Source organism: Mustela nivalis (genome assembly GCF_964662115.1).
Source record: "Mustela nivalis genome assembly, chromosome: 5".
Lineage (NCBI taxonomy): Eukaryota > Metazoa > Chordata > Mammalia > Carnivora > Mustelidae > Mustela > Mustela nivalis.
In genome coordinates, this window is record NC_139024.1 from 148,770,999 (window position 1) to 148,798,403 (window position 27,405).

The 27,405-nt window shown below is 45.3% G+C and overlaps 2 protein-coding genes across 2 annotated transcripts in view; both read left to right on the forward strand.

The window, feature by feature from the left end:
• The window catches only part of RNF144B (ring finger protein 144B), a 170,808-nt gene that overhangs the window by 30,504 nt on the left and 112,899 nt on the right, over nucleotides 1–27,405 (forward strand). The gene's annotated exons all lie outside the window — the stretch shown is intronic.
• LOC309865170 (uncharacterized protein) overlaps nucleotides 3,009–27,405 on the forward strand; it is a gene marked incomplete at its 5' end in the record, with an annotated part of 59,646 nt that continues 35,249 nt past the window's right edge. Inside the window, one exon of the mRNA XM_082731358.1 lies at nucleotides 3,009–3,144. Within this exon, the coding sequence (XP_082587484.1) occupies nucleotides 3,009–3,144 (136 nt within the window). The remainder of the gene's footprint in view (nucleotides 3,145–27,405) is intronic.

Consider the following 27,405-nt stretch of genomic DNA (forward strand, 5'->3'; position numbering starts at 1 on the left):
TCTTAATGAAGTTGAAATTGGTGGGTGTCTGATTCTTGATTTCAGCTCAGGTCATGATGTCAGGGTCGTGACATTGAGCCTGGCCTTGGGCTCCACTCTGGGCTTGGAACCTGCTTAAGATTCTCTCTCTCCCTCTGTCTCTGTTCCCCCCTCCCCCACCCTGCCCTTGCACATGCACACACTCTCTCTCTTTCTAAAAGAAATTAAAGGGCGCCTGTGTGGCTTAGTGGGTTGAACCTCTGCCTTTGGGTCAGGTCGTGATCTCAGGGTCCTGAGATTGAGCCCCACATCGGGCTCCCTGCTTGGGGGGAGGCTGCTTCCCTCTCTCTCTCTCTGCCTGCTTCTCTGCCTACTTGTGATCTCTCTCTCTCTGTCAAATAAATAAAATAAAATAAAAATCTTTAAAAGAAATTAAAAAAAATGTTGACATTGTTGACACTTTTAATTGACTCTTGTCTGCAAACCATAATATTTTTTATTTAAGAAACATAATCTCTCAGGGTGCCTGGCTGGCTCCGTCAGAGGAGCATGTGACTCTTAATCTCGGGGTTGTGGGTTTGAGCCCCACATTAGGTGTAGAGATGACTTAAAAATAAAACCTTTAGAGGGCGCCTGGGTGGCTCAGGTGTTAAGCATCTGCCTTCAGCTCAGGTCATGATCCCAGAGTCCTGGGATGAGTCCTATGTTGGGCTCCCTGCTCCCTGAGAAGTCTGCTTCTCCCTCTCCTACTCCCCCTGCTTGTGTTCCCTCTCTTGCTGTGTCTCTCTCTGTGAAATAAAGAAATAAAAATCTTAAAAAACAATCATAATAAAACAATAAAACCTTAAAAAAATCGCAATATCTCTACAAGAACTGAGTTAGGAGGTTAAAACTGAGTGAATACAATGTATTAATCAGATAAAATATGATGTTTGACACTGATTTTTTTTTTTTTTGCTTCCACTTGAAGTACCTTTTTATTTTTTATTTTTATTTATTTTTTATTTTTTTAAGATTTTATTTATTTATTTGACAGAGAGAGATCACAAGTAGGGAGGGAGGCAGGCAGAGAGAGAGAGAGGAGGAAGCAGGCTTTCTGCTGAGCAGAGAGCCTGATGCGGGACTCGATCCCAGGACCCTGAGATCATGACCTGAGCCGAAGGCAGCGGCTTAACCCACTGAGCCACCCAGGCGCCCCTGAAGTACCTTTTTAAAATTAAGTTTCAAACTCTAATTCCTATACAGTTACCATACAGTGTTATATTAGTATAGATTATATTATATTATATTAGCAGTATTAGATTGTATTAGTAGTAGATTCCACAATGCTGCAAATGACTCCATACTCACCGTGACAAGTGTCTTCACAATCCCCGTCACCTCCTTCATCCGTCCCCTCCCCATCTCCCTGGAGTAACTTTTGTTTTGTTTTGTTTTAAAGATTTTATTTATTTATTTGACGGAGGGGACGCAGCGGAGAAGGGACGCAAGCAGGGGGAGTGGGAGAGGGAGAGGCAGGTTTGCTCGCTTTCTCTGTTCTCTGTCCTTCTGTCGCTCCTTCCTCGTTCCTACCATACTTACATCCGTGAGATCATACAGGATTTGTCTTTCTCTGCCTTATTTCATCACCTAATGCCCTCAAGGTCTGTACGTGTTTTCACAAACGGCAGGATTTCCTCACTGTTGTGTTTTGATGGCTGGATACTCTTGCGTTGTGCCAACACAACAGCTTCTCTGTTCATCCGTTCCCTGGTGGACATGCCCGGCTGCTCCCCCGTCGCGGCCGCTGTCGGTAACGCCGCCGTGCACACGGGGGTTCCCACACCTTTCCTAGGTAGTGTTTTCATTTCCCTTGGCTGTATTCCCAGAAGTGCAATTGCTGGATCGTGTGGTCGTGGGTTTTTTGGGTTGTTTTTAATGAGACATCTGCTTCATCACAAAAATTATGTAGTTTCCTCGGCACATTCAAAATTTGTAAAATTTGAAAAATATAGCTTCTATTTGCAATTTCTTTGGGTGAAAGGATGACTTACATTTGTACCATAGCCAATTCCAGTTATAATTCTGCTCCATATCTTTAAAAAAAAAATAAAGATTTTATTTATTTATTTGAGAGAGAGAGAGAGCCATCAAGCGTGTGTGATCAGGGGTGGGGGGCACGGAGCAAGCAGACTCTACACCACCTGGGAGCCCAACGCAGGGCTGGATCCCATGACCCTGAGATCATGACCTGAGCCGAAACCAAGGGTTGGCTGCTTAACTGAACTACCCTAGGTACCCAGTTCTGCTCCATATCTTAATTTAATATGAGATATTTTAATTTAGTAAGATATTGATTTTTACCGTGGACACCACGCTCTACTAAAATTATTTATATCACTTCAAAAATACTTTAAAAATTTACTTTTTCCTGTTTAAAGGTTTATTTATTTATTTTAGAGACACAGAGAGAGTGTCTGGTGGAGGGGTGCAGGGAGAGAGAATCCCAGGCAGACACCATGCTGACTGCAGAGCCTGACCTGGGGCTCAGGTCCTGAAGTCAGGACCTGAGCCGATATCAAGAGTTAGTTTCTTTTAATTTGACTGAGCCACCCAGGAGCCCCTCGATAAGCTCATGACTTCTGATGTCCATTATAATGCTGCTTCAGCAGATTCATGTTTTTAGGTTTTGATTGCACTTTGTCCAATGGCAGTCTGGGGTCACGGGAGAGCGGGGGGCGGTGGGAATGATGACATTTTGTGCAATTTCCCATTCGTCATTAACTGACTTGAGAAGCAGAAATTCAGCACTTAATATCTTACTAAATAGAAGCTTCCCTTTTGAGTTTATTAAGGCTGAAAAGCTGATTGCAAAATTTAAAAAAAGAGCATCACCATACAATAATGTAATTAGTTGTAGATATACATCTTCTAAGACATGACCAGGTCATATGGCAGGAGTGTCCAGATTGGAGTCTGTGCCCTGCAAGTGTGTCACACGCCCTTGACCCGTGATTTCCCACCGTCACACTGTCCCCGCCTTGCGGTTCATGCCTTCTGCGGAGCTCCCCGTGGGCGTGGCCCTCCCAGCTGACCGAGCCCAGGCGCACTGGGCAGTTCTGAGTTCTCTTCCCGTGGCCGAGAGGCTGGAGAGGTTGTTAGCCAAACCTGGAGGCTCCACTTTGAGTGCGTTAGAGTCTTTTGTAAGCCAATGCCCTCAGTTCTGAAAAGAAAGTCTTAGTTCCATTGTGTTTGGGAAAGATCGGGAAAACGGAGCTGGGTCGTTGCTGGTCATCCCCCAGATTTAACCACATGTTAGAGTGACCTCTCTGTTCACTGCTTGTCTCAGGCAGCTCAGGCTGCTCCAACCCCATGCTGTAGACCTGGTGGCCGAAACAACACTTAGTCGTCGCAGTTGTGAAGGCTGGGAAAAGCAAGATCAAGGTGCTGGCAGATCGTTTGGCTGGGGAGATCCCCCTTCTTGGTTTGCAGATGGCTGTCCTCTTGTTACAGCCTCCCATGGCCTTTTCTCAGTGTGTGCAAGCGGGAAGAGGGGGAGAGGGAGTGGGTCGTCCCATCTTGAAGGCTCCATTCTTATGAGCTCATCTAAACCTAATTCCCTCCCCAAAGCTCCACCTCAAATACCATCACATTTGGGATTAAGGCGTCAACGTAGGACGTTGGGAGACACAAACATTCAGTTTGCAGCAATGCTCATGTGCCTCACACAGTCCTGGACAAGCCCACGGGGAAGCTTGGAAATACAAAGTTGAGGGCTCCTTAGCCAAATCCAACTTTTAATGCGACTATTAGTAGTAATTCTCTATTGCAGGGAAAATATCCAGCAGATATTAAACCAACAGAGTAGTAATTCTCCATTAAAGTGAAAATATCCAGCAAATATTGGCGGGACAATAGGCCCTAAACCAGGACTGTCCTGGGCAAAGGGACTCTTAACCATGAAGTAGGATGGACAAATCCTAAAGGAAGTTTTCACATAAGAACACTAGAGGGCGCTTTAGACTAATTAAGAATCCTGTTTTAATGTCCCCAAGAGGCACAGAGGCTCTACACTGACCTTACACATTTCAATAGTGAATGATGGTCAAATTGAGATAAGTCCACAGCTGGCAGTTTTGATATTCCAAAAACATGAACCAACTCATTACGAACGTTATGGTATGTTTTCTCCCTCCTCTGGATGCTGGAGGTAGTGATTATGCTGTTTTTGTTTTACTTCGAAATGTTTTTGGGTTTACCCCCCCCCCCCCCCCCCCCCGCAGAATGTTCTTAAAAAAATCTTCAGGATGACTTAAATTGAATGTTAGGGTGGCTATTTGCCCTCACTAATTGAGATTTTTGTTTTTTTCTTGGGGCAGGGCAGGAAAGGAATTGCTGTATAGCTAATTGAAACAAATGTAGCATTGTCCTTCCTTATAGATTAAGCCAGTGCTATTATCTGAGACACATGTGGCACCCATTGTTCTTATCATAAGTGTTGATGAGTGAGGGGCTTCAGGGAAGCAGGGAGAATAGGAAACATTTGACCTGACGTGGGGTCTGGAGCCTGTCCCCATGTCTGTGACTTTGGGCAAATCCTTTAATCACTCTGGGTCTGTTTCTTAGCAAAGTGAGGGGCTTGAACTCAACTCCTAAGGCTTTTTCAAGTCTGGAATTCTCTAATCCTGAATTCTACACATACTTTGATGAGTCTTAAATCCATGTTTGCATATGGATATCATGGCTAGAAATGACCTTCAACTCAAATCCCGAACCTGTGTGAAACTGTGAGGAATTGATTTCCGGAGAAAGTGGGACGTAGGTGGCTCTCTCATTCGGGACCCCTAACCGAGGGCTTGTTTTCCATTAGAAACAGCTAGAAAATACTCCTTCAGAGCCGCTGCCTGAACTTAAATTTCCCTTGAGACAAAAATGGTGGTCAAATGTTTCTATTTCCTGGACTTTTCTGCTGGGCTTCAGCCTAAATAAAAAGTCAGAGGCCAAAAATTACTTGAGATGTTAAATGAAGCCTAATTTGTCCATTTCTGATGCTATGAAAACACAGGAAAAAACCCTCAGGTAGAGATGAGCATCACCCGCCTCTCATGTAATTGGGGTCAGACTGTTTAGTGATCTGGAGTTTGATTCAATATTGTTACACAGTTTTTTGTTTTTTTGTTTTTTTTTTAAATTCTGTAGAACCCTGACCCTCTTGACTGAGTCGTACTTCTAAAAATAAACATGTTGTTGAATGGTGTACTCATTACATGGAAAAATGAGATGTTAGCAAGATTCATCTCAGTTGGAAGGAAAATAATTTGGTGGGTGGAGTTGTACAACTCCTGTCTTAACAGACATAAAAAAAAAGCAATCCTTAATAGGTTTCTAAATTTGTACAATTGCCAGTAATCTTTTGCGTGTGAGTGTGTGTGTGTGTGTGTGTGTGTGTGTGTTGGTGTGTCTCTGTGGCCTCATGCTTCAAGTATATAGTCATTTACAATTAGTAACTCCGGGAAGATAACTCGTTTCAGGTCTTAAAAGTTTCTCTGCATTTCATAGTTCCCATCTGTGATGGTGAAACCAAGATTAAGGAGATCCCAATGGGATCATTCTTGCCTCGCTGGACAATTTCTTCATGACTCATCATGTCTGCTTTGAGCCTGGGGAGCAATAGCAGAGTAGTGGAGGAAAGCAGAGAAGCTGAACCAGAGAGCGGGTGTAAGGCAGGGCCGGGATGCTCTCAGCCCTGTCTAGAGCACCTGGTTTGTGCCAGGTGCTGTGAGGCAGGAAGTGAATGTGGACGTTTCTTCCCAAAGGCACTCTAAGGACTAGTGGGTAAAACAGACACAGAAATAAACCGTGATGAAATTTGGAAATGCTGAGACGCTTGGATGGTTTCTGCTGTTGGCTGAGGTCATGATCCCAGGGTCCTGGGATCGAGCCCCACGTCAGACTTCCTGCTCCTTCTGTCCCTCACCCTGCTTGTGCTCTCTCTCTATCTCTCAAATAAATGCACAACATCTTTTTAAAAAATGAGTTAAGAAATGCCCCATCCCCTCCTCAGTGCCCCCAGCCCGTGGTAGAAACTTCTCTTCTACTTTCTGTCTCCTGAATTTGCTGGTTGTAGGTGTCTCCGGCAAGTGGAACCATGTGACATTCGTCCTTGTGTCATTGGCCTCTTTCATTTAGCACAATGTGCCCAAGATTTCATCCCTGTTGCAGGCTATGTGCAAACTGCCTTTCTTTGTTGACAGTAGAAGATTAGAGAGGAGATGGCCTGAGGGGCGCTGAGTTTGCCCCCCTCTGGGGGGTGGTGGGAGAAAGCAAAGCAGAGGTGCGGTTCCTCCTGCCCATCTGGAAGTTCCAAGTCCTCCCCGTGCCTCCCTGCTATTTACTAAGACCAGCAGGTGGTGTGTGTGATTGATGGGGTGCGAGGGACACAAACAAGCCACACCCCAACCTCTCCCCAGATTCCGTGTCTTTACTGCCTGGAAGCCAGAGAGGAGTAGATTGACTGAACTTGACCGTGAGAAAGAGCTGAGAGTCGAGGTGGGGAGAGCGAATGCAAAGCAGCCTCACCCACAGGAGCTCTCAGCAGATCGGAATTCGCAGAGAGAAGAGTGAGGCTGAAGTTTTGCAGCCTGTGGACCGCAGCTTTATGCCCCTGGGTGTCTGAGCCCTGCCCCCCCGGGGCGGGAGGAGGGAGAGAAGAGGAACCTGGACCGGGAGGAGCTGGCCTTGCCTTTGCCAGTCTTAACCGGGACCAGATGGGGCGCCGCCCTCACCCACTGTGTAGCTGTCACGTACCACGGCCAAGGTCACTGGGCCACCTGGAGTCTTGGAAGGGAAGGGGAAGAGCAGGATTTTGCAGCCTCCTTCCCTCCTGCGCGGGTTCTCGGGTGATGGAGGCACGGGAAGAAGTTTCCAAGGCTGGCTCTGGGGCACGGGCAGGGCAGAAACAGAAGTTCTTTGTGGGGACCTTGACGCTCTGTTCAGCTGTACTCACCCGCTCACTGCCAGTTCTAAATGTCTATGGCCGTGACTTTGAAAAGGCTCCCCGTCGGAGGTTACGTACTTGGATACTCTCCGGGGGTTGGGGGCTCTTCTCGTCTCCCTGTTCTTTCTTAGCTTTTTGACGTTGGACGGGTAGGCGAGAAGGCAGCCAGCACGGACGGGCAGATGTGTGGAGTGGGGAGGCAAGCAGGACGTTGCTAGGTCTGTGTCACTGACCTAATTCGGCGTGATGTTTTTATTGAACGTGTTGATTATTTTTATATCATTTCCTGGTAAGTGAGTACCTTCACTGCTTTCAATTTTTCCATGTCCCCACGTCTAGTTCCTGACCACGTTTCATGTGCCCTTGCAAATGCCCTTCTTAAGCGCTTTTCATTCTTTTAACCTGGTAGGAGCAATATTCCCTGTTAATTTTTTTTTTTTTTAAGATTTTATTTTTTTATTTGAGAGAGAGAGCCCAGAAGCAGGGGTAGGGGGAGTGGCAGAGGGAGAGGGAGCAGCAGACTTGAAGCTGAGCAGGGAGCCCGACCGAGGGCCGGACCCCAGGACCCTGAGCAGAAGGCAAATGCCTAACTGACTGAGCCACCCAGGCACTCTCCCCCTTAATTTATTTTTTTAAAAATAGTTATTTATTTATTTATTTGACAGAGAGAGAGAGAGATCACAAGTAGATGGAGAGGCAGACAGAGAGAGAGGAGGAAGCAGGCTCCCCGCTGAGCAGAGAGCCCGATGCGGGACTCGATCCTAGGACTCTGAGATCATGACCTGAGCCGAAGGCAGCGGCTTAACCCACTGAGCCACCCAGGCGCCTCTCTCCCCCTTAACTTCTGAATAGCAGTGTTGCTGTTGGTATTATGAACAGCCTGGTCTTACTTGTAATTTGTACGAGGAATAAGTTAATATTTATTGTTAAGGCTTTACAGGAGCTGTGTTCTTCGAGTAGCATTTTAATATTCCATGTACCAAAGGAGTCTTTCTTGAGTGATTAAATATGCATCACCATGTCCATCCATTCACTCACTGAAGCCTGGTTTCTTGTTTAACAGGTTAGTTGTTCCCTTAAGTTTATTCGCCGTCTACTGCAATTATTCGCATTGCTTTTTGTGTTTCAATTTTGAAGAACAGACTAAAATCAATCACATTTTTTTTAAAGTTTTTTTTTTAATTAATTTATTTGGCGGACAGAGATCACAAGTAGGCAGAGAGGCAGGCTACCCACGGAGCAGAGAGCCTGATGCGGGACTCGATCCCAGGACCCTGAGATCATGACCTGAGCTGAAGGCAGAGGCTTAACCCACTGAGCCATCCAGGGGCCCCAAAGCCAATCACTTTTAAAAATAAATGTTCTCTTCATAATTTGAAACAGTGGTATTTGTGTTATCTTGAGGTTAGCTTGAGCACTGAAGAGACATTCTAAGTTTAAATTCAAACTCACGGGGATCATGACTTCCCTTGTTTCTAAAACTTGCTCAGGTATGTCCAATTTCGGCTGGTATGACATAATAAAAAGAATCTTTTGTCTTCTGTAAGTGTGGTTTTTGTATCCTCCACCCCGCCTTTTAGTAAACTTCGAGATTCTTTTCAGTCCTAAAATTTAAGTGGGAATAATTCGATTAAGCAGGGCTTTTAAAAATGTTTAATAAGGAAGACATCAATTGCTTTAAAATTATTTGAAAAGGTCAAGACTTTCAAAAGGAATAATTCCTTTTTTTAAAGATTTATTTAAGTCTTAAATAAGATTTAAGTTAAGCCTCTGCCTTCGGCTCATGTCATGATCCCAGGGTCCTGGGATCAAGCCCCACATCGGGCTCTCTGCTCAGCAGGGAGCCTGCTTCCCCCTCTCTCTCTGCCTACTTGTGATCTCTCTCTCTGTCAACTAACTAAATAAAAGCTTTAAAATAGAAAAGAAAAAGATTGGGGTGCCTGAGTGGCTCAGTGGGTTAAGCCTCTGCCTTCAGCTCAGGCCATGATCTCAGGGTCCTGGGATCGAACCCTGCATTAGGCTCTCTGCTCAGCAGGTTTGCACATTAAGGATGCGAGAGAGTATTTACGTTTCTTTTTCCCGTTACTGAAGAGAAAAATGACTTCGGTGCAGAAAGCAGAAGAATTCCTTCGGGTCTCTGTTCTTAACTCTGTCTTCCTCCAGTACAGCTCTATTAACTGGGGAGAGGCTCTAATTACGCAGTTCATCTTTGCAGCAGCTTCAACAAATTCAGTTTAAAATCAGATTAAATTCTTGTGCGTCCAAACCCGTAATTTAGACTCTGCTGAACTTTTAAAAGAATGCTTAGCCATTTTTTTTCTCCAACCACAATTTGAAATAATTTCCTTAAAAAGCAAGAAAGTTGTGCCACAGTCACAGGTCCCAGACTTAGTTGTTTCAGGGCTGTTTCTGACGCTGGGAGGAATGAAGTGGATTGCCACATACGATTTCCTTTTTTCCTGGGTGGCCAGAAGCAGGGCTGGAACCCTTAGGGGTGAGTCTTAACTCAGAGGAAGAGCTTCAGAGGGTGGGATCCTCTGTCTTTCGTCTGAGCATTTCCTTGGCTCTTTGATTTCTATGGTCTCTTCCCCTCCCCCATCTCTTCCCCATTTTTTTGGTCATACAATTAAAATTGAATTTTAATTTTATTTTTAAAAGATTTTATTTATTTATTTGACACAGATTGAGAGATCACAAGTAGGCAGAGAGGCAGGCAGAGAGAGAGGGGGAGGCAGGCTCCCCGCTGAGCAGAGACCCCGAAGCCGGACTCGATCCCAGGACCCTGAGATCATGACCCGAGCCGAAGGTAGAGGCTTTAACCCACTGAGCCACCCAGGCGCCACCAATTTTTTTTTTTTTAATTGGGTAATATTTGGATGTAATCTGAACTTTGGGAAGACATTTTCTTTGGATTCAGTCCATTGGGACTACTTTTTTTTTTCCTCTGTTTTTGTACTGTATTCATCAGGAAAACCTTCAGTGTGTGAAGCACATAAAAGTATTCAATTATCTCAAGTTCCTTCTTGAGTCATTTTAGCTGGAGAGTTTCTCTTCCTTTTGCTGCTTAGAACACAGGGAAGGGGGGGCTCTGGCTGAAGCCATCGTGAGAGGCAATCTGCTGTAGTCCCACAGCAGAGCACGTGGAGAACATAAAGAGGCAAGGAATTGGTTAAGGTATGGAGCTGATTTGTAGGGAGGGAATGTGGGCTGGTGATTAAAACCTCAACCTTGGCATTAGGTAAGCCTCGATCCCAGTCCGGCTCAGCCATCCACTAGCCAGGGAACCTTGATCTCTCTGCGGGGTTTTCGTCTGTAAACCTGATACACACTTTCAGGACATACTGGAGGACTAAAGAGCTATTGTGGTGCCTAGCACAATTTCAGTCTTAACTAAATGGTCCTTTATTCATAAATATTCATGTGTATGCAAAAAGAGAAATAGACATTACAGATGTCTTTTGTCACTGTCTCGTTGAAATCAGGGGGTTGCTTTTCGACGGTGGCTGCTGGGTGGCTCAGTTGGTTGCACGTCTGCCTTCTGCTTTCCTGGAATCAAGCCTCTGAGGAGCTTTCCCCTCTGCCTGCTGCTCCCTCTGCTTGCGTGCTCCCTCTCTCTCTGTCAAATAAATAAAATATTTTTTAAAAATTTTATTTATTTATGTGTGAAAGAGAGCAGGAGCAGGGCTGGGAGAGAAGGAGAAGCAGGCTTCTCTCTAGGCAAGGAGCCCAGTGACCCCAGGGCCCTGGGATCATGACCTGAGCTGAAAGCAGGTCACTGCTTCACTGACTGACCCATGCAGGCACCCCAATAAATAAAATCTTAAAAAAAAAAATAAAGGAATCAGATGGATATTGGTTTCAGTATGGAAGGTACTCAGGGATAAGGTGATTTGACACGACATTCACTAGTATGGATATACCAAAGGCAATTTCCCTGCCTCCTGCCTGGTGACCTCCTCCTTGTCCTCTAAACCCGGCTCTTTATCCCTTTCCTGATCCTCTAGATGGCCATGGCTCTTTCCTTTGCGTTTCCTTTGGACCAGGACCACTGTTTCTGCTGTTACCTCTGTCTCAGGGTTCCTACCGTCTTCCCTTTCTGGGCTCTGAGCATTTCGAGAGAGGGATTGTTTTAATCATATTTGCCCCCAGCGTGTCCCCCTATTGTCTAGCACAGGACCTGGCACAGCGGTAACGATTAACTATGACTCAGATTGAAATGGATTGAACTGAATTACGTCGAATCCCTGTGTAGAAAGCAGGGCCATGTGCACATATTTGGGGCTCGCAGACTACTCCCTAGGTCCGCGAGGGCTCTCATTTTATAGCCTCACTTTGGGTTCCAGGACCCCAGTCTTGGCTTTGCATCAGACTGTCCATCACACCTGATGGCACTCAGGGTGCAGCGGACGGACAGTGTGGTGAGATTCAGGGGCTAGCAGGTGTCAGGTTTCTTGAGGTTTTACGGTGGCGTGGCTGTTCTTTAGGATAGGAACTGTCCCGGGGTTCAGTCTGCTGAAATTAAGAGAAGATCGCCAGTGTGACATTCCGGGAATAACGTGCTTGAGTACAAGGTCAAGAACTGGGCTCAGATGTCGTGGTTCTCCTGGTGAGGCCGTTGGAATGGACAGATAACTTGTTTTTAACTCGCCAGTACTGGTGTGTCTGTATTTGTAACCTCTGCTGAGGCACGGGTTGACTTTTGGGTCTGCAGTATCTTTTTCAAGAAAATGGGAATAAGTCATTGCATGTACAGTGGCAAGTCAAAAATAAAACCGACAGTGGTATCTTTACATATGAAAGATACCTATGTTTGAGCCCTTTTTATACGGTCAGCATATACGTGCAACATCGAAGTGCGGATTTCTTTTTTTTTTAAAAGATTTTATTTATTTATTTGAAAGACAGAGATCACAAGTAGGCAGAGAAGCAGGCGGGGGGGGAGGTGGGGAAGCAGGCTCCCTGCTGAGCAGGAGCCCGATGTGGGGCTCGATCCCAGGACCTGAGCAGAAGGCAGAGGCTTTAACCCACTGAGCCACCCAGGCGCCCCAAAGTGCAGATTTCTTTCCAGTATTTTGGTATTCTTTTTTTTTTTTTTTTAAAGATTATTTATTTATTTATTTGTCAGAGAGAGAGAGAGAGAGTGAGCACAGGCAGACAGAGTGGAAGGCAGAGTCAGAGGGAGAAGCAGGCTCCCTGCGGAGCAAGGAGTCCGATGTGGGACTCGATCCCAGGACGCTGGGATCATGACCTGAGCTGAAGGCAGCCGCTTAACCAACTGAGCCACCCAGGCGTCCCTCCAGTATTTTGGTATTCTTGAGAGGGAGGCATTATTATTCTTTTTAAAATTTATTTATTTATTTAATTGAGAGAGAGAGAGAGAGAGAGAGAGAGAGAGTGTGAGTGCACGCAAGGGTCAGGAGGGGCAGAGGGAGAGAATCTCTAGCAGACTCCCTGCTGAGCACAGAGCCTGATGTGGGGCTGTGGGGCTCATCTCAGGACCCTGAGGTCATGACCTCAATCCCAACCAAGAATAATTCACTTAACGGACTGAGCCCCCCAGGTGCCCCAGGAGGCATTATTTAAATATATGTCTTTGTACTTGCTGTAATTCTTTACTCCCTATTTAGCGAATGAGTCTGTGTTTCTTACCTTTCTCAGGAATTGTCTTAGAACTCCTCCCTGGCCATGACTTTTTAAGGGTGGGACAGGAGGCACGGCCTGCCATGGGTCCAATGTACAATGGTACATCGTCTGGGTCCAATGTACAATGGTACATCATCTGGGTAACTGTTCTTAATATTTTTTTAGGATTTATTTATTTATTTTGGAGAGAGTGCGAGCAAGCTTGAGCTTAAGTGGGGGGGGGGGTGGGCAGAGGGAGAGGATCTTCAACAGGTTCCCAGCTGACTGTGGAGCCCAGCGCAGGGCTCCATCCCAGGACCCTGAGGTTATGACCTGAGCTGAAATCAAGAGTTGGCTGCTTCACGGACTGACCCACCCCGGTGACTCATGTGTAATTATAAGACAATAATAAAATCAACTAAAAGCTGGTCTGCTTTTTTTTTTTTTCTGGTTTGCTTTTAATATCACCATGCAGTGACAAATCTAAACAAATGTCACCGATAAAATACACTTCCCTGAAAAAACTTTTTTTGGCCCAAGTTCTAAACAGTTACTGTGGTTACCATTCCATGTTACTAATAGTTATGTAAACTGCGAATAGGCACATTTGTATTACTTACTCTTTCATATACATTGTTTCCATGTGGCGGTTAATTTGGAGAACTCCTACTTAAACATTGAGCTACTGCATTCCCCCCCCCCCTTTTTTTTTTTTAAGATTTTATTTATTTATTTGACAGACAGAGATCACAAGTAGGCGGAGAGGCAGGCAGAGAGAGAGGAGGAAGCAGGCTCCCTGCTGAGCAGAGAGCCCGATGCGGGACTCAATTCCAGGACCCTGGGATTATGACCTGAGCCGAAGGCAGAGGCTTTAACCCACTGAGCCACCCAGGTACCCCTGCATTCCCTTTTAAAAAATCTTTTATTTTTTTAAAGATTTTTTTTTTTAAGATTTTATTTATTTATCAGAGAGAGAGGGGGAGAGAGCGAGCATAGGCAGACAGAATGGCAGGCAGAGGCAGAGGGAGAAGCAGGCTCCCTGCCGAGCAAGGAGCCCGATGCGGGACTCGATCCCAGGACGCTGGGATCATGACCTGAGCCGAAGGCAGCTGCTCAACCAACTGAGCCACCCAGGCGTCCCTTTTTAAAGATTTTTTTGGTTTATTTGAGAGAGAGAGAGAGAGAGCATGCACACAAGCAGGGGGAGGGGCAGCGGGAGAGGGAGAAGCCACTTACCAGGTGCCCCCTGTTTTTTTGTTGCTGTTGTTTGTTTTAAATAATGAACATTTATGGGGCGCCTGGGTGGCTCAGTGGCTTAAAGCCTCTGCCTTCGGCTCAGGTCATGATCTCAGGGTCCTGGGATCGAGCCCCGCATCGGGCTCTTTGCTCAGTGGGAAGCCTCATTCCCCCCCTCTCTGCCTGCCTTTTTGCCTACTTGTGATCTCTCTCTGTGTCAAATAAATAAATAAATCTTAAAAAAAAATAGTGAACATTTATGGCACCTGATCAGGTGTTGTGGGTTCAAGCCCCACATTCGGTACAGAGATTACTTGAAATTTCAAGCAACGAAATGCTGCAAATGGCAAGGGTTCCGGGTTTTTTTTTTTGTTGTTGTTGTTGTTGTTTAAGTAGGCTCCACATCCAGCATGGAGTCCAGTGTGGGGCTTGAACTCATGACCTTGAGATCAGGACCTGAGCTGAGATAGGGAGTTGGATGCTTACGTGACTGAGCCACACAGTCCTCCCAAGAGGTCCAGTTTTTATTTGTAAGTGTAAATTTTAGTTTACATGTGACATTTTATTGAGTTTGAATACCGACTTTGGAATTAAAATTTATTTTACTTTTAAAATTCCTGTTTTATTTATTTGTGAGAGAGAGAGTGCTCACAGAGGGAAAGGCAGTGGGAGGGGACAAAACAAGCTCCCTGCTGAGCAGGAAAGCTCGGTCCCAGGAGCAGTGGGGCTCGATCCCAGGACCCTGAGATCATGACCTGAGCCCCAAAGGCAGACACTTAACTGACTGAGCCACCCAGGTGCCCATAAAATCCAGAAAAATGCCATGTTATATCAAAATGATAATTTTTAGTAGTTGACCTAAACTGTCACTTTTTCAGACGCTTTATTTTTATTAAAACTAGCTTGTTTGGTTACTGTAATATTATTATGCATAGAAAAATTAATATTCATCATTCATATATAAAGATAGGCTGATCTATAGATATAAGGTTTTCTCTCTTTATTCCAAAAATACATTAAAGTCACTCAAGGGCATTGGTCCATCACTTTTCTCTCTGTTTTGGATTTTCTTTTTTATTCTTTATTATTGGCACAACGCTGAGTTAAGTAAAATAAAAGTGTCTCTGCCTGTGTTTTTTTTTTTTTTTTGTCATCACGGTTATTATGTTGCATTTTGCGATTATCACTGAGAATGGTTTTGTCATGTAGAGAAGTGGTGTTGGATGACTTAGCCCGGCGTGAACCCTCTAGGTAGGTTATTGCTCCTGGGATAATTCCCACATAAACTCTACCATCGCTAATAATTTCCTCTGTGCTCTGCACTTAGTTAAATAAGCACATCCTGCTTCTATATAACGACATGTTCCTGAAAAGCTGGTGTGTAATCAGGATCTTTGGAAAACAAGTATTTAACATCTGTTCTTTCAAACATACAAGTTATCTAGTTTTCCCCCTGCCATGCTTATATATACCCATTTCCCTTTTTTCTCTCCAAAGCAAAGAGGAAGCAGCTTTGCTTTTTTTTTTTTTTAAAGATTATATTTATTTATTTGAAAGAGAAAGAGCATGAGCAGGGGGAGGGGTGGAGAACCAGATTCCCCACTGAGCAGGAAGCCTGATGTGGGGCTCGATCCCAGGATCCCGGGATCCTGACCTGAGCTGAAGGCAGATGCTCAACTGACCCAGCCACCCAGGAACGCTTTCAAGGGATACTCTGTACTCTGTGTTCTGAGCAAAGAACAGGAGATGCTTTTCTGATAGAGGCAAAGCTCCTTTTAGCTCTGAAGCAACTACGTTCCAGCCTCACATGTCCTCTCCAGGCTTAGACTCCGCTTCCTCTAACCCTGAAGTCACAGCCGTCATCTTCCCCAGCTACAATCAAAGCAGCCCAGGAGGCCAAAGAGGAAGACACTTCTGGTTTCCCTGATGGAGTCTGGGGACGTGGTCGATGGACCCACATTGGGCCCAGGCACAGCATACGTGCTTGGACATACTGGTTAAATGAATGAGCTCTTCGGACTGAAGGTTGACACTAACTAGGAATTTCTGAATGTCTCTTAGCTGTTCTTAAGGAGCAGCAGCAAATTCTTTGGGTCTCTTCATATCCATGGGATGTATTTACTTGCGAGTTTCCCAAATGTATTTACAGAAGAGCTCTTTTAATAGAAGAGTTTGGGCCAAGCCTCTCTGTAATTCGTTCAGTTAATTCCAATATGCAAAAGATACCTATGATGGGATGACAGTGTGCTTCATACTGCCGAAGGCTGGCTAGACGCCCCTGTCCTTTCATTTTTCCCTGGCACGGGCGACACCTCCCTGTCCTATGGCATCTTCCCACAGAACCTACTTTCTGTTGGATGACAGTAATTCGTAATCAGATACGCTCATCGCAGCAAATGCAGTAGCCAAAGAGTGTGTCACGGTTTCAGATAAAACAGAACCATTTCTGGAGATGTTTAAGCAGAGCAAACAAAGTTGTGAATTTCAGGTGAGTGGAGAGGGTGGGGGGCATTTACTGGGTATTTCTGGAGAAGGAATTCTGGCTTTTAGCATTAGAAAGGCCAGGCTTCCATATAAATCCTGGCTCCTTCATCTCTTGGCTAGGTGATTTGGGGTGAATGATGGACCTCTTTGACACTTTGTTCTCATCTCAAAAATGGGGATAATAATCCCAGTTGACAGGGTTGTTGTTTGAATCAAGTAGGTCAATAGATGGTAAATTGCTCAACACATAGTAGGCTCTTCTTTTTTTTTTTTTTTAAAGATTTTATTTATTTATTTGAGAGAGAGAGAGAGCCTGAGAGGAGAGAGGTCAGAGGGAGAAGCAGACTCCCCGCCGAGCAGGGAGCCCGATGTGGGACTCGATCCCATGACTTTAGGATCATGACCTGAGCCAAAGGCAGTCACTTAACTAACTGAGCCACCCAGGTGCCCCCGTAGTAGGCTCTTTTAATTGGCAGGCGTTATTATGATCTTTTGGGCCATTTGAAGCTTCTCTGAAGCCTCAACCCATGGGAGAGTTTCTGCCTAGAGAGCTGATCCAAAGCACTGGGTTTCCCTGCAGGAAGTTGGAAAAGTCTTATTGAAAAGGGCATGCAGGCACTTGGGGGTTATTACTCTGGGTGTTCGTTTTATTATTTGCTTCCCATAGGTTGTTTTATTGCTCTTAAGCCATCTCCCTTCGGATTTATTGGCTTCTCTTCCAGTATATATGATGCTGATCCCTGAATAATTTCAAGGTTAAAGGGATAATGCATTCAGTTTGGAGGCAGGAATGTCTCTCCAAAAGAGGGTCAGAGTTTGCCATTGAACGATGGGGATGGTTTTATGTAGGGTCACAATAAACATAAGAAAATATTGTTTTGGATGAGCATTGGACATTTACATATACAAGGTCTGGTGACTACCCCAAGGGAGATGCAGAATTGCAACTTGAATATGGGTTAAAATATGAGCCTCAACTTGCAAGGGAGAGAAAAGCCATTACTTTCCCTCATATGAAAGACCCGGACTGAAATAGCAAGGAACTTTAAAAGCTTCTGATTGAAAAATCCTAAGAAGGTGAGCCAGGTTATTTATTTAACCCTTTAATCCCCTGTATTTAATTCCTTTGGACTAAATTCCTCAAGAAAGTAATTTCCAGGGGAGCCTGGTTGGCTCAGTTGGTTGAGCGTCTGACTCTTGGTTTCAACTCAGGTTGTGATCTCAGGTTCGTGAAACTGAGCCCGGCACTGGGTTCCTCACTCAGTGAGGAGTCTGCTTGAGATTCTCTCTCTCACCTCTGCTCCCCCCCACCAATGCTCCCCCTTAAAAAAAAAAAAAAGTAATTTTCACATTAAATTAAACAGACTCTGGTGTCCATTTTTTTTAATTTTTAAATTTTTTAAAATTAACATATAATATATTATTAGCCCCAGGGGTATAGATCTGTGAACCGTCAGGCTTACATACTTCACAGCACTCACCATAGCACAGACCCTCCCCAATGTCCATAAGCCAACCACTCTCTCCCTACCCGCCTCCCCCCCAGCAACACTCAGTTTGTTTGGTGAGTTTAAGAATCTCTTACGGTTTGTCTTCCGGTGTCCATTTTTAAAGAACAAATACGGGAGTTGAGAAAACCATTTAACTTGCTTGTGTCAGTTTTTTTCTCTATAAAGTGAGGGAGCTGTGTGGGTGCTCAGAACTTTGCCTCACAGGCTCTGTTTTGTAAGACAAAACAGAAAGGATTGAATAATGCTTGAACCTCCGTCAGTCACTCCATATCCTTTAAAGGAAGGTTAACTGGCTTCTGGAAGATTCTGTACTTCTCTTTGTAAAAATGTTTAATTTTTTTTTTATTTCCATAAGTAATCTCTAAGCCCAACCTGGGGTTCAAACTCATGACCCCGAGGTCGTGAGTCACATGCTCTACTGACTGAGCCAGGCAGGCATCCTAAGATCATATATTTATAATATTCCAAAGGAAGCCATCATTCAGGCTTTTATACATGGGTTTAAAAAGGCAGCAAGAGAATTTTGATTTTTCATTCCTTTTTGTTTTCTTATCAACCAGCAATTGATGCTTCTTCACTGAAGTTCAGTAAATGGCTTATTTCCAATGAGTTTTTCTGGGTGGCTTTTATGGGTGGTTGTGCTTTGCTCTGGTAGAATGTGCTTTTTCTCTTCTGGTTTTTTTTTTTTTCTTTTTTTTTAAGAATTTCTTTTCTTCCCTCTCTGGAAATTATTTATTTATTTATTTATTTGACAGAGATCACAAGTAGGCGGAGAGGCAGGCAGAGAGAGAGGAGGAAGCAGGCTCCCCGCTGAGCAGAGAGCCCGATTCGGGGCTTGATCCCAGGATCCTAGGATCACGACCTGAGCCGAAGGCAAGAGGCTTTAACCCACTGAGCCACCCAGGTACCCCTCTCTGGAAATTCTTAACCTTTGCCCATTGGCAGCCATGCTGCACTATTATCTTAAGGTTTTGTTACCAATGTTCTTTGGAAAGCTTAAAAATGCAAAGCTCAGGAACTTGGCATTAATTGTTTAAGTGACGTTTTAAGTTTATACTTTCTATCAAATTTGATTTTCTGTTCTATTCTTTAAATTCCACTTCATTTTTACTGGTCTGCTGGCAACGTGGAGACGGACATTTATTTATGTCACCCTGAGAGTTTACATTTAATTAACACACACTTTACATTTTAACAGTTTACCGAGGGCTTCACTCATACCTAAAGTAATCCTCACCAAAACCAATGTTAAGTCTCACAACAGGTTTGTAAATTAGGCACTGTTATAATTATCAACTTTTTAAAAAAGATTTTATTTATTTATTTACTAAAGAGAGAGAGCAGGAGAGGGAAGAAGGGCAGAGGGAGGGAGAAGCAGACTCCCCACGGAGCGGGGAGCCTGATGTGGGACTCAATCCCGGGACTCCGGGGTCATGACCTGAGCCGAAGGCAGTTGCTTAACCAACGGGGCGACCCAGGTTCCCTGATTATCAACTGTTTATAGGTTAAGAAGCTTGGGTGTAGGGTGGCGACGTAACAAGCTGAACATGTTGGCACAGAGATTCACAGTCTGATTTCAGCTTCCGTGGACTTGCCTTTCTACTAGTTTGCTTCCAATCAGCAAGCTTGGGGGATGCTCTCCCTTTTCCAGTTAAAAAGGGTTTTGGAAGAGGAACTTTCAAAGAATTAATCTGTAGGTTTTTACTTACTGTGAGACACTTTGGATTTTCTTTCTTAAAGTTCTATGTGGGTCATTCTTCACCCTTTGCTAAAGCTGGTCCTATAAAATAACTTCCATGCGTACTTAAGAATTTCAAAATGTGGGTGCCTGGGTGGCTCAGTCGGTTAAGCATCTACCTTCAGCTCAGGTCATGTCCTGGGATCAAGCCCAGCATCAGGCTCCCTGCTCAGTGGGGAGTCTGATTCTCTCTGCCTGCCGCTTCCTCTGCTTATACTCTCTCTCTCTCTGCCTCTCTGGAAAATGAATAAATAAAATGTTTAAGAATAAAATAAAATAAAAGTCCCCATCTGTAGAATGAAATTAATAATCTTAGGGTTGTTGGGAGGATTCCATGAAATGACATTTTAGATAACGTAAATATAGACAATACTATGTCCATGTCATTTAGTGCAGTTGTAGCAAATAATAAATGCACAATAAGTGTTAGCCATTATCAGCATCTTTAGTTTCCACAGGAGTTTTTTTTTTTTTAAAGATTTTATTTATTTGACAGAGGAACAGAGATCACAAGTAGGCAGAGTCATAGGCAGAGAGGGAGGAAGGGAAGCAGGTTCCCCACTGAGCAGAGAGCTCGATGCGGGGCTCGATCCCAGGGTCCTGGGATCATGACCTTAGCTGAAGGCAGAGGCTTTAACCCACCGAGCCACCCAGGCGCCCCTCACAGTCCTATCTTATTTGTGGTTTTAGGCAAGGACGGTTCACAAATGCATATACGTTTTATTTTTACCTTAGGCAAGTACCATTCTTTTTGCCAGTGTTTACTGAGCCTCTGAGACTTTGTTCTGTTCCATGAAGAGTATGAGATATGGGGGGGGGGGCGGGGGACCTAGAAAAAGTCCCCCCCGTCCCCACAATTGTCATAGTTAAGTGAGACAGAGACATAGAAAATACCCAATGCAAATTGCTCTCAGAGAGATTTGTCCAACTGGTCATTTCCTTAAGCTAATAGGTGTTTTCAAAACATTTTTTTTGACAGGGGCTGGGTGGGGGGCATGTGCCAGGGAAAGAATTCACTAGGTTTGTTGCTCATGGGCACGCACAGATAATTCTTAGAAACAGCCTGTTTTTCGTCTGGTTTGTCTGAGGATGTAACAAACACTTGGTGTGGCTAGCTTTGACCGTGCAATGGGTTGCAAGGAGGTATCGCCTTGTTTGCCGGAACACATCCAGGAGATTTTGGCCTTACAGTGTACAAAGGTCGGTGTATGTTTTTAGATGCAACGTATTAAGGATGGGAAATGTGAGTGTAGTCTGCCTTGAAACAATGATGAATTATAAATGCTTCCAGCTCTTAGTGCTTGGACTCAGGAGGTAAAACACAAACAAACACCCCCCCCCCCCGCCACATAACTTGGACCATTAATTTGCCTGATGTATGTGTTTAGCCCTACATGCCCACAGAAATAAAACACATAATGGAAGGTTTGAAAAATAATAAACTTCTCAATCAGCTTCAATCAGGCTCTTCTCCTTTTTTTCTTTTCCTGTTGGTCATGGTTGTTTTGCAGACTTGCTGATAAATCATGGTAGGAGCTCAGGGAGGAAGGAAGGAGGTGTAGAACAATCTTAAACATTCATTTTTTTTTTTTCAAGATTTTATTTATTTATTTGCCAGGGAGAGAGATCACAAGTAGGCAGAGAGGGAGGCAGAGAGAGAGGGGGAAGCAGGCCTTCTGCTGAGCAGAGAGCCTGATGCGGGGCTCGATCCAAGGACCCTGAGGTCATGACCTGAGTTGAAGTCAGAGGCTTTAACCCACCGAGCCACCCAGACGCCCCTAAATATTCGTTTACTCTTATTATTTATCGCCTTTAATGAAAATCATTGCTTTGCTTGCTTTCTTTTGTTCATTGGACCTTCTTGTAGGCTTTATTACACTTTTTGTTGCTTTATCTAGTGTCCTCACTCCTGGGGTCTATGACATTCCTCACACCTAACTCACTTGTTCTTGGGGTTGAATAGGAAGACATTTGTCATGGAAACCCATGCCTTCCCATCCCTACTTCGGTTAAGAGTGGGATTCGTGGGACGCCTGGGTGGCCCAGTTGGTTGAGCAGCTGCCTTTGGCTCAGGTCGTGATCCCAGGGTCCTGGGATCGAGTCCCGCATTGGGCTCCTTGCTCGGCGGGGAGCCTGCTTCTCCTTCTGCCTCTGCCTGCCTCTTTGTCTGCCTGTGCTCGCTCGCTCTCTCTCCCTCTGTCTCTGACAAATAAATAAATAAAATCTTTTTTTTTTTTAAGATTTAATTTATTTATTTGACAGACAGAGATCACAAGTAGGCAGAGAGGCAGGCAAAGAGAGAGGGGGAAGCAGGCTCCCTGCTGAGCAGAGAGCCCGATGCGGGGCTCGATCCAAGGACCCTGGGATCATGACCTGAGCTGAAGGCAGAGGCTTTAACCCACTGAGCCACCCAGGCGCCCCTAAATAAATAAAATCTTAAAAAAAAAAAAAAAGAGTGGGATTCGTTTACCTGCAGAGTTTTTTTCTACCTCTCAGATCCAGTTAATGTCGTTGGGCTCAGACCTGTGGGCAGCCCACCTGAAAAGACTGAAGACCTTGTGTTCTAGAAACTTCCTAGACGTCCCATTCTCAGTCTTTCTGGGACTTGTCTGCGTCTCTGAGTCTCTGCTTGCTTTTAGACCCTTTCTGTTCAGCTGTTTAGCATGAAGTTCCAATACTGTCAAGACCTCAGTGTCTCCTGTGACCTGGCAGTCGCCCTAGATGTCTGGAGCCTTGGAAACCAGGCATCTGGTTGCTCTTCTTCTGATGGAGGAAGGATGTTAGGGTTCAAGACCGATGGCCAAGAAAGAATTCTTGAGACGTCTTTGGTGCAAAAAGGTGATTTTATTAAAGGATGGGAACAGGACCCGTGGGCAGAAAGGGCTGCACTGGGGTCATGGGGAGTGGCCCATTATATACTTTCAAGTCGGGAGGGCGTTAAGGAGAGAGTAATTCTCTAAGGAATTTTGGAAGGCAGGTTTCCAGGACCTTGAGGGGCCTAGCTATTGTTGGGAAAAGGTCATTTATTACCATCTAATCAAACCTCACTCATGAGACCCTTCAGATGTATATCAGTGGGTCATCTGCTTGGGAGACGATTGCCAACATGTATTTCATGGGGTAGAAATAAAGGAAGTTTCCGAAAGAATTTTTATGTTAAAGTAGACTGAGAACATCCTGGGTGTTGAGCTAAGGTTGCCTTTTGTCCTTTTGCCCTCATTGAGGCTATAGAGTCCCTAAAAGATCGTCACTCTGCCTGCGTCAAGGACTTGTCTATGGGCTCTAAGTAGTAAGGAAACTTGACATTTTTTCTTCTTCCTTTGTTCCCCACATCACTTGGCCAGATGTGCCTCTGGGACTGGCGTCACGTGATGTCCCTGACCTTAAAGTTGTCAGAGTTAGAAGCGCTGGATTCTACCCCTTTTTGTCCATCCTGTGCTGCTACTCAGGGAGTAGTGTCAGGCGGGACAGAAGGAATTGCCCTGTGTTTTCCTGCAGCAGCTGGAGACGTTGGTGTATCTTTAAAGGCAGCATCTGTCGTGTCGGTTCTCAAAGTGGGTGGACCTCGCCGTTTGTCCTGGCTTGTTCGGATCTGCCCTGAGAAGCCGAACGTCTGGCTGACAGTCCCGTCCCTTCCCAAGACTGCAGGAAGCCCTGTCCTTTCTCCGAGCCAAAGCTGCCCACGCTTCCGCCTCCTTCGCGGACCCTTCGGCGGCCAGCCCTGGTCACTCCCCGCTCAGCCGCCTCCCGCCCAGCGCGCACCCGCACAGCTGGCTCTCTCTGCAGGACCCAGCCGCCAGATCCGCTTGGAAGGGTTCTTTGGTGGCTTTGCGGTTGGGTTTTTTTTTTTTTTTTTGCAAAATACTCTACAACTGTTAACTCTTCCCATTACTGATTGAGGTTAGTGTAGTGTGTCCATGACAATAGGGCTTTGATTTGACTCTTGAGCTAGATGCAATAATATACACAAAGCCCCTAGCCCAGTGCTTGGAACACAAGGTAGGGATTCGGTAAACATGAGCTTCCTTGATTGGATCCTTTCTGTGTTCCTGTTCTGGCAACAAGTGACAGGCAAGGAGGCTCTTCAAACTCTTGTTTGCTGAGCACCCTCACAGCATTATGGGTGAGAGAGTAGACCTTGGTCCCTCGCTGTCTGGGTCCAGGTTCACCCTCGAGGTGACTTTGGGAACTTAGGCCACTTCCTTAACCTCTGTGCCTCAGTTTCCTCACTGATGGATTATTAGCACTAAGGAGAGTTCTTATTCCTATCATTGTCGTGAAGATCACATTAGTTAATCTGCTGGTGCTGTTAAGACCACATGCCTGGTACATGGTGCGAAGTCAGTGGGAGAAATTGGTACTTCCAAATTCTAATAATATATGAGTTATTCTATTCTGTAGTATATATTAGTTATGTAATTATATTAGTTATCGACGTTATATTTATTGTATTAGTCATATTAGTAGTAGAAGTGAGGCTAACGATCCACTGTGGTCTTGAGCAGCAGGCTTTTGTCTCTGTCTCTTTGGGACAACCCAGCCCATGAGATGCATGGGATGGGGTCTCTAAAACTTTGGTCGAGAGGTCCATTGGCACAGACGTGCTGGAGATGGAAGTCTCTGACTCAGCTGTTTCCCAAACCCCATGATAAAAATCACCCGGGGCACTTGTTAGACAAGCGGGCTGGAGGGCCTTGCCCCAGACAGACCTGCTGAATCAGAAACTTCAGGGAGGGGCTTGCAATCTGGTGTCTAACAACCCAGCAAACAGTATCACCTGGAAACGCTAACCACGAATCCCCCAGAACGCTTGAGAAAGCACCCGTGGTGGCGTCTCCGATACTGGACCTTCTGATTTGATTGTTTTGGGGTCTTGGTGTATAGGCATGAGGACTTTTTTTTTTTTTTTTTTAATCCTTTCACAGAAATGGAATGTGAGCCAGGGTTGAAATCCACTAAAATAGAGAACCAGACTTAAGTCAGTATTTCTCAGGATCGTTTAGGGTGTGGGTTAAAAATGCAGATTAAAAAGGCTCGCCCCAGTCTGCTGAATCCAACTCTGTAGGTAGTGGAGAGGGGGGTAGGGGGAGGGACCCCTGTAATTTTCTTTTTTCTTTTCTTTTTCTTTTTTTTTTTTTTTTGAGATTGTATTTATTTATTTGAGAGACAGAGAGCATGGAGGGGGGGCAGAAGGGGAGTCCTGGCTGAGCAGGGGCTCAATCCCGGGATCCTGAGATCATGACCTGAGCTGAAAGCAGAGGCTTACTTAACCAGCAGAGCTCCCCATACCACTCCCCTGCACCGGTGCCCCCAGAATTTGCATTCTCAACAGAACTTCCAGCTGATTCCTCCGCAGGCTGGACTTGGAGAACCAGTCCCGTCCCCGGAAGCGGTGTTTTCCCGAAGTAGGCGTGTATGAAAGTGGCTGAACGAATGAAACGGAATCATTCCTTCCTTTCCTGCTGCACCAAACTGTTCGGAGTGGGGTTCTTCATGTACCTCCTGTAAACGTATTACCCGCTTGCCGTTGATTAGCTTAGGGTTTCCAGAGAGCTGTCTCTGTTTCCGTATGCTTTGATTTGACCTGGGGGACACTGATGGGCATTATTGTTGAGTTTCTGTGTGGCCGTACAAACGTGACAGGCCAGACATGGAAACCAGGGGAAAGGCGTTGTCCAATGTGGTTGACCAGTTGGGCAGTTTGTAGTTTGGCAGGGGGGCACCTGTGTTCTCAAGGTTCTTGAGAGCTGAAGCTAAAGGGAGAGTGGGAGTGTGCAGGATGGAGCTGTTGTGAGGACCAGGTGCCCTGTTTTCCTCAGATGACCACCTGGCAGGGGGGGCGGGAATCTTGTTTGAATTTGCTCCCCACTGCGGCCCTGGGGCCTCACCCCTGCATGTCACTCCCCCGAGACTCCATAAATGGCGTAGCAATGACAATCTTTTCTATTGCTGCCTCAGCGTAAATACAGCCCCCTCCCCCCATGTAGGCTAAGAGAAATAACCATTTCTTTAGAGACTAACTAGGAAAGTTGTACACACAGGGTTCGGTGCCCGGATGGAGCAGATTCCTTTGGAGGAAAGGACTCCTTGGTCTACCAAACCAGCTCATAACGTTACTGCGGGCACTTTACTTAGATCTATCAAGAGTCTGTTTTTCCCACCAGAGGTAGGAGGAGGAGATTAAGTGTGGAAACGTAGATAATAGTCTTTGGAGCACAGATAAGTGGTGTCCACACAGACCTGTCCTGGGAAATGCTCCAGGGCCAAGGATAAGGCAATGGCGAGGTACTACTACTGGGTTTGTCTTTGTCCTGAGAATGGAGGCCTCAGGCAACCAAAGCCTGATGGCATTAAGGAGTTAACCCCTCCTGTGATCTCATCGATATTCAGCTCACCAATAAAATCGGATTCTTTGCTTTCCTCCGGATCTTCTTTACACTTTCCCTCTTCAGAATGTGGTCCTTGGACCAAGAGCATTGGCCTGACCTGGGAGCTTGTCAGAAATGCAGACTCCCAGGCCCCTCCCCATCAAAGCCCAGCATGTTGGGTTTGCCTGACAAGGTGGCATTTTGTTTTCTTATATCGTAGTCCCTGGGGTTTAGTTAGGATGAGTCAGCGTCCTTGAGTCTGATTAAGTTCAAGATACTGTTGAAGTAGTTACTGAACCGGTTAGGGGCTGAGGGCAGACTCAGGGCAGAGAATTCACCAAGGAAATGGCACTGAATGAGTGACCAGTTGGCCCTCGTCAGATGACCGGCTTTTTAATCGTTTGCTCCCTTTTAATTTCAGCATTGACCCCCACCACAAGTTGCCTCAGATAACCGTATGGGGCTTATTTCCTTTCTGCACTACGATTTAACCCCTCTTCCTTTCCAACTGCATGAACAAACTTGCTTTGTCTGCTTTGTCGCTGGCCAGGACTCCAGCAGTTTCTGGGAGTCCTTGCAGTGAGGACGAAAGGAATCTGACCTGCGGAAATTCTACAGGGCACATTTTTCTGTATTAGATTATGGATTATAGATTATGGATCAGATTCTTACTACTATTTTTAAAAATTAACTAAAATTCATACTTGATTCAGATTTTGCTTTTTACCTCAGTCCTCCTCTCTCCTCAGGTTCCTCTGGGTGAAGCGTCTCAGGCTTTCCTTGTTTTTGACGACCTTGACAGTTGGGAGGACGACACTGTCAGGTGTTTTTAAATTGTCCCTCAGCTGGGATTTGGGATTTGTCAGGTGTTTTTCTCATAGCTATTCTGGTGCTATGGGTTTTTAGGAGGACGACCAGAGAAAGGTCACTCTCATTACCTCCTGTCAGCAGTACACATGGTCAACATGGCTTGTCACGGCCGGTGTGGGCTTGATTACCTGGCTGAGGTAGTGTTTGCGACATTTCTCCACTTCTTCCCTTCCCCCAAAGCGCTCTTTTGAAGGAAGTTACCTTGTGTTGTTCAGGCTTAAGGAGTGAGGAGTTATGTGGTGTTTCCTTGAGGGGAGAGGACTACCTCAATGGTCTGGGATGGTTCTGTGTATGAGATTGGACTCTTTGCCATCCTTTATGTATTCAACCATCTATTTTACCAGTATGAACTCATGAACGACCATTTTATGCTTAGGTTAGAATCTAGTACTGCTTTCTTTTGTGTTCAAATTATAGACATTTTTCAGGTAAATCTTACTGCCCAAAATGGGGCTAGAACTTACAACCCCAAGATTAAGAGTTGCACGCTCTACTGACTGAGCCAGCCAGGCGCCCTGTTTCTATTTTGTTTTGTGTGTGTGTGTTTTTTTTTTTACATGTCCATGAGAAACTTAAGACTCTGCCATCGACTGGGTCTAGGCCTGCCTGCAGGCAAAGAAG